The 6,656-nt window shown below is 41.3% G+C and overlaps 1 protein-coding gene across 4 annotated transcripts; it reads left to right on the top strand.

The window, feature by feature from the left end:
- Positions 1-86: 86 nt before the first annotated feature.
- Positions 87-6,087, top strand: LOC4337717 (protein EMBRYO SAC DEVELOPMENT ARREST 30). Of its 4 annotated transcripts, XM_066310716.1 has the most exons (12): positions 87-291; positions 367-434; positions 1,336-1,516; positions 1,680-1,764; positions 2,130-2,197; positions 2,273-2,361; positions 2,475-2,718; positions 2,796-2,908; positions 3,215-3,305; positions 3,410-3,538; positions 4,552-5,105; positions 5,195-6,087. In XM_066310716.1, the coding sequence occupies exons 3-12, from the start codon at positions 1,364-1,366 to the stop codon at positions 5,631-5,633; spliced, it is 1,965 nt and encodes a 654-aa protein (XP_066166813.1). In that variant the 5' UTR covers positions 87-291; positions 367-434; positions 1,336-1,363; the 3' UTR covers positions 5,634-6,087. The 4 variants fall into 4 exon arrangements, with proteins under 4 accessions (XP_066166813.1, XP_015640482.1, XP_015640481.1 ...); XM_015784996.3 differs by lacking the exon at positions 367-434; XM_015784995.3 differs by lacking the exon at positions 367-434 and having other exon boundaries at positions 1,333-1,516.
- The last annotated feature ends 569 nt before the right edge of the window (positions 6,088-6,656 follow it).

The following is a 6,656-nucleotide window of genomic DNA, read 5'->3' as shown; positions in this document are numbered from 1 at the left end:
CATCTCCACTAGCTTAATGGGCCGGCCTCTTTTGTGCTGGCGGCCTTGTTGTAACAAAGAAACAAGGATCCATCGATCGATCGATCGATCTCCATCGACATCGAGTCCTCACTCTCTGCCTGCGGCTGCGCCGTCGCGTGCCGCCGATCTCCATCACCACCTGCGGCCTCCACTGCCCAATCCCCGTCTCCTCGCCGATTCCCGCCGCCGAGGAGGAGGGGGAGGGAGGGAGGGAGGGGGGGCAGCAGCGGTGGGTGCCCCGTCGTCCTGCTGCTCTCCGCCTCCGCTCCGGTGAGCACCCGGACCCCGCACCCCCCCCTCCCTCGTTTTTTTTTTCCTCTCCGATTTTGGCCTTCAGCCTTGTAGATCTGGAAGCTAGGTCTGCCCCTGCGGTGGTGGGGAGATCTCGTGGTCGCATCGTCTTGTGTCGCAGGGTGGGCTTCCCCCTCCACCGCTCTGAATCCAGTGGCGCATTGCCCTCTACCCCCGGCCACAGTCAGTAGTGGCCATTTCTACTACACCTTAAGGTTTAGGATGAATTCACGGCTTGTTTGGCAACTTGAGGGAAGGGGATTGGGAGTTTACACGAGGAAATTGATGGTGAGATTAAGATGGGAATTTGATTTTTCATCCTAGTCTCTTGTTTGGTAGAGGTGGTGGAAATTGATAGGGAGTTTAGTTGGAGATTAGATCATTAATGAAAACGGATGGCTGAGATTTGTTTAGGCGAAGTAAAGGAGGAATTCCCTCCCAATTACCTGCCCCTACCTAGGTATTGAAAAGGAGGGAGTTCATTCCTCAATTCCCCATCCCCATCCCACCAAAATTCCCATGTCCCCCAACCAAACAAAACAGTCAAATAGCCTCATCCCTTTAAACTCCCAATCCCTCCTAGAAACTCCCTCCAACCAAATAGACTGTCAGGGGCGGGCACTTTTACGGAGTTATTGTTAATTAACTTAGCTTAGTGGTTACTCGCTGGCTGATAGTTTAACCATTAGCTAAGGCTGTATCAAACATCATGTGCAAATCTACGCCTCACTGTCTTTTTTTTTTCTTCAATTTAAAAAATGTTATGGTGTCTTGAGAGCGTGATAGGACTCGATGCGATAGATTGGATTGACAATAATGCGGAATGCATATAGGCACGAACCTTCCTATTATCTGCTCAACCGACTTATAGAAACAAAATCGGGGGATATACCAAGAGGGACGGCTTGAGATAACATGCGATGCATATCCAAATAAACACGATATATTCTAACATGTCTTGGCATCACATTTAGCCCCCTGATGTATCTGCCTAAGGATTGACCTTGGATCTCTTCTCAGCAGGATCTGGAGCTGAGATTAATGAAATAAGATGCTCCTCAAGAGCAAATTCAAGTTGGCCACAGCGATTGGCATCGTGCTGTCGATGCTATCGCTGCTGGTGCACCTTTTCCTTGCGAATTATTCTGCTGGGGGAATCACAAGATATAGTCTGCATATGGATGATGTCCTTCCGTTTGGACCAGTAAGTCATAAGTTGTGACTACGTTCAACTATCAATTGTTACATTCAGTATCTTCAGTGTATAAGTTTGACGGCGAATTACACTTTGAGAGACCATGAGTTTCAAGCATCAGTTGAATACAAATTGATGATATCCTTTTTTTATTGCTTCATGATTTACGCAGAGGCCTCGACCCCGGAGATTGTGGGGTTCGTTGAGTACACTTGATCATTTACACCCTTATGCGAAACCTAGAAAAATCTACCCTGGTAATTTTGCATCCATCCTTTGCTTACCATGCTTGCATATTTTTTTTCATCTTATGTTTCCAAATCTATTTATTCAGTTAGTTCAATAGCTTAATTTGAGCAGCCTACCTTTATTCTGATTCTGAATGAGTGACCAAACTTTTATTTTACATTCTATTGTTTTGTTTTTGCGGCTCATTTATAATGATCGATCCCGAGTGTTCCAGTGCTGTGTGGTTGGACCTTAGACATTAATTCCATGATTTTCCTTTTCCTGCATATGGTTGTGGATAAATATGCTGACTGATCTGTTTTCAATGTCACTGCATACTTGTAAAACCTGGAACTCAAACCTTGATCAAAAAATTTTTTGACTTGCCTTGCAGCTCTGGATTATCATAATGGTTTTATTTATGCAAAGATCTATGGTGGCTTTGAGAAGATACAATCTTCAGTAAGTTTCCTTGTGTAAAGTTCACATTCATGTGTTCTTTAGCCTGTAGGTCCATGACATATTTCCTTTTGTTAGATCTGTGATCTTGTCGCCGTTGCCAGGCTCTTAAATGCCACCCTAGTTATTCCTGAGATTCAAGCAACGACACGTGCAAAAGGCATCAGGTCCCTGTCTCCTTTGTTATTTGTTTTTGTGATACATTTATTTCTTTGTCCCTTTTAGGCTTGACCTCTAACTATAGTTTTTCTTTTTTTTTTCTCTTGTTTTGATCTTGCAGTTCAAAATTCAAGAGCTTTTCATATCTATATGATGAAGATCAGTTCATTTCCGCACTTTCCAGTGATGTAGCTATTGTGCGTGGTTTGCCAAAGGATCTCAGGGAGGCTAGAAAAAAGATAAAATTTCCCACAGTATCACCTAAAAACTCGGCTACTCCAGAATATTACGTGACAGAAGTCCTGCCAAAACTTTCCAAGTCAAAAGTTATTGGGATAATCATTAATGGAGGCAAATGTCTCCAGGTATCTTCCAGGCCGCACTAACACTATTTTGTTTCTTTCTGCGGCTAATTGTGGACTTAGAACTTTTACATCTGCAGTCAATCCTTCCAGCAACCTTGGAGGAATTTCAGAGGCTTAGATGCAGGGTAGCCTTCCATGCTTTGAAGTTCCGTCCAGAAATTCGTGCTCTCGGGAACCAAATAGTTAGCAGGTGATTCGGTCATTCTTTCCCCTGAACTCAATATGCAATATTGCTGGTGATCTTTCCCTGCCTTCTTAAATCTTGAGCCAGTAGTTGGCTTTCACAAATTTCAAAGAAAAAAGATGTTCCTTAAGAATTTTGAAGCATTTCCTTGGTACTGGAAAATTTTGATTTGGGTCACCTCTGGATGCATAGTCTATTGTGAAACTATGAAAGATGGAAAATTTTGGATTTGAAACCGCGGCAACTATAAGATTTGAAATTCAACAAGCTGATGTGATTTGCTGTTCGCATAACACCGGTAAATTTGTACAGATTACGTGTATCTGGTCGTCCTTATCTAGCATATCACCCAGGACTGCTAAGAGATACTCTAGCTTTTCATGGTTGTGCTGAACTGTTCCAGGTTTGTGTAATTTGGATTAAATTTCTAATGTAAGCAGATGGATATCCTTCTAATATCTTCCTAGCAGTTATTGTTTGACTGGCTGTTAGTTTCTTCTTCTCTAGGATATTCATACAGAACTTATTCAATATAGAAGGAATCAGATGATCAAACGAGGAACTGTAAAGGAACAATTATCAGTTGATTCAGTGTCCAGGAAGATAAATGGTTCATGTCCACTCATGCCAGAAGAGGTTAGTTTGTTTGTAATGGTATACTCTAGTCAATTGCTCACTGAACTAGGATGTAATTCTTCATACGTACAATTTTGAGGAAAACATTCTGCTTCTTAGTAGAAACTAGCAGAATTTGCGTAATTTAGCTCAATCATAGTCTAATTGAAAGTAGGATTTATATTGTTATACAACTCGCAAGTTATTTCTAAAAGTTCAACTGTATTCTTATACATTTGGCAGCAGTCTGATATATATCTGATTAATCTATACCCACAATCAACGGTGTTAGTCCTTTTTGTTTTCTCTTATTAGCATGGTAATACCTAGACCTTGGGAGCAAATATCGAGTCTCTTTTTGAACTTGTTTTAATAGATATAATACATATACTGCAGTGCTTCAGACCCATGTAATTCCAAAATCAGGAATTAGTTTTGTGAACATAATGTAAACAGTACAAGTACAAGAAATCCGAGCTCGGGAAAAAATGAGAAGCAGAACAAGATAGTTTTACTGCCAGTTGTTGGTTTCTCCTTTCCCTTGGCGAATCTTTCCTTTATGTTTTATATACAATTGATGTTTAGCCCTGTATTACATTGTGAATATTAAAATTTGAGCTTCAGCTGTTCATTAAGAGTGCTATGCTGTTTTACTTTAGAATGCATGCAGTTCAGATTTATCTTCGTGGAACTAGATACTATGCCTTTTCACATACGTATATAGGGTATGAGAGAAATGGTCTCAACGATCTCTAACTGTACAATCACACTCGTATGCACAGGAAAAATGAGACAAATCAGCTAGAAAGACTTCTTAAATTTGAATTGTTTCGTTTCTTCCTTCAAGATGCCTTGCATTACTATTGGGTACCGGTTTTCTGTACCAAGTAGACAAATAGTTATTTCTGTGAACTTAATCTCTTCCATAGAATCAGGGTGATACAGTTTGCTAATTACTGTGTTTAACATGTCATGTGCTTATCGATTCATTTTGGTTGCCAATTTGTGCGGTGCTTCAATCTGCACTTTTGCAGGTTGGACTTCTGCTTCAGGCATTAGGTTATCCATCAACTACAATAATATACTTGGCTGGTTCTGAAACTTTTGGTGGACAGAGAATACTTATTCCACTACGAGCTATGTATGCCAACTTAGTTGATCGCACTTCTGTATGTAGTCAGAGGGAGTTATCTGATTTAGTTGGCCCAGAGGCTCCTCTTGCATCAGATATGGCACACCCTCCACCTCCCAAAACTGAGAAAGAACTCGTTGACGAATGGAAGAGAGCAGGGCCTCGCCCAAGACCGCTGCCACCACCTCCTGCAAGGCCATACTATGCTCATGAAAAAGTAGGCTGGTATGGCTGGATTGGTGAGAATGACACAGAACCAGATCCTTCTCCCGTTGAATTTAGAAGGCAAGCGCATCGGTTGCTCTGGGACGCACTTGATTATTTTGTTTCGGTTGAAGCTGATGCATTCTTTCCTGGGTTTCATAATGATGGGAGTGGCTGGCCAGACTACTCAAGTTTGATCATGGGGCATCGGCTATACCAAACCCCATCTGGTATAACCTATAGGCCTGACAGGTATAACACCTTTATTATCTTATACCATCAGTATGTCTGGATACTTAATGTTACATGATTTGACATATGCCTTCCCTTTTTATGAACAGAAAGACTATTTCTGCGCTTTTCGAAAATGTTAGTGACCATCGGTATCACCCGCCACGGAATTGGACATTGGCTGCACGCCAACATCTCAATAACAGTGCAAGTGTAGAAGGCATTGTAAAATCAGCGATGCTGTCAAAACCTGTATCTTTTCTTGCCCACCCATTACCAGAGTGTTCTTGTAGAACGCCAAAGTCACCTGGTGTTCAGTCGACGAAAGATAGCCATGGTAGGCTCCTATTTGGAGGTGAAGAAGAGTGTCCTGATTGGATGGTTCGCAGCTTGGCCATGGTGTCTACCAAGAATAATGAGCCTCAAAATGAGGATTACGACGGCGACTTGCCTGAAGATGATTCTAGCCAAGACACACAGCAGGAATCTGATAGAAGTGACATGAATAAATCCTCAGAACAGGATGAGGAGATGGATCCAGATGATTGAACACATGCGGAGCTTGGTACTATGGCGCACCTTTTATCCGCTATATCAGCTCCAGGTAACCTTGAGTGATATCAGCACACATTGCAATTTGCAGGGATCTACTGGACAAATCGGATCAGTTTGCAGCAACACATCCTGAGCTAGGAGAGCCCAAGAATGATATATGATATGTACACCTCGGATGCTTTGCTTGGACTACTATCTTGAGTTATACGACCTCGACACAGGAACTAACACTTAGGTTCTTTTTCCTCCTTTTACGCCTTCTTTTTGACCTGAAGAAATTGCTTGTGTACAAATGTCTATTAACAGGGAATACATTGATTTTTTTGGGGTGAGTTTGATTTCTGTTACTGTGAATGTGAAGGAATCCAATGGGCTTATGCCTTGTTGATGTGCATCTGTAAAGGACAGCATTTTTTCCCCTTTAACTGCTGCAAACGTTACATGTGCCTGTGAGTTTAGCAAGACGTTTCAGATTTTAACACCTGGTTGACAGTCATGTTTCCATTTCATAGATGAAAGCGGTCAAATTCTTCTGAACCGTATGCGCTAAGGTGTGAATTTCATGGGGGTAAAACTGTTCAATTATCAATCAAGTTTGCCAAAATTTGATGGGGAAACGGGCTTAATTCTCGTATAAGGCTACGTTCTGTGCTATCTTTTCTCAATTTTCCGCTTCTTGAACTGCTAATGGTGTGGTATTGTAAAAATTTTCTATAGGAAAGTTGTTTTAGAAAATCATACTAATTAATTTTTCAAGTTTTTAATTAATATTTAATTAATCCTACGTTCCATTAGTATCAAAATTCTCTGTTTTTCAAATGTAATAAGATACATTTTTCGTGCGGTCATTCGTGCGGCGAGAATGACCATTTATAAAAATTCTCTGTTTTTCAAATGTAGGCGGCCTTACTATAAGCTCGTAGGGGGGTTTCTATTTTTCTTATACGTATAACAAATTATTCAGACCATCGAAGCAATAGCAACCGTCCATTCCATCTCCCCGATCGGACGGTGCTA

The sequence above is a fragment of the Oryza sativa genome, chromosome 5 (assembly GCF_034140825.1).
Source record: "Oryza sativa Japonica Group chromosome 5, ASM3414082v1".
NCBI classification, from domain to species: domain Eukaryota; kingdom Viridiplantae; phylum Streptophyta; class Magnoliopsida; order Poales; family Poaceae; genus Oryza; species Oryza sativa.
The sequence above is the reverse complement of the archived record's forward strand: the minus strand, read 5'-3'. Positions and strand labels throughout refer to the sequence as shown.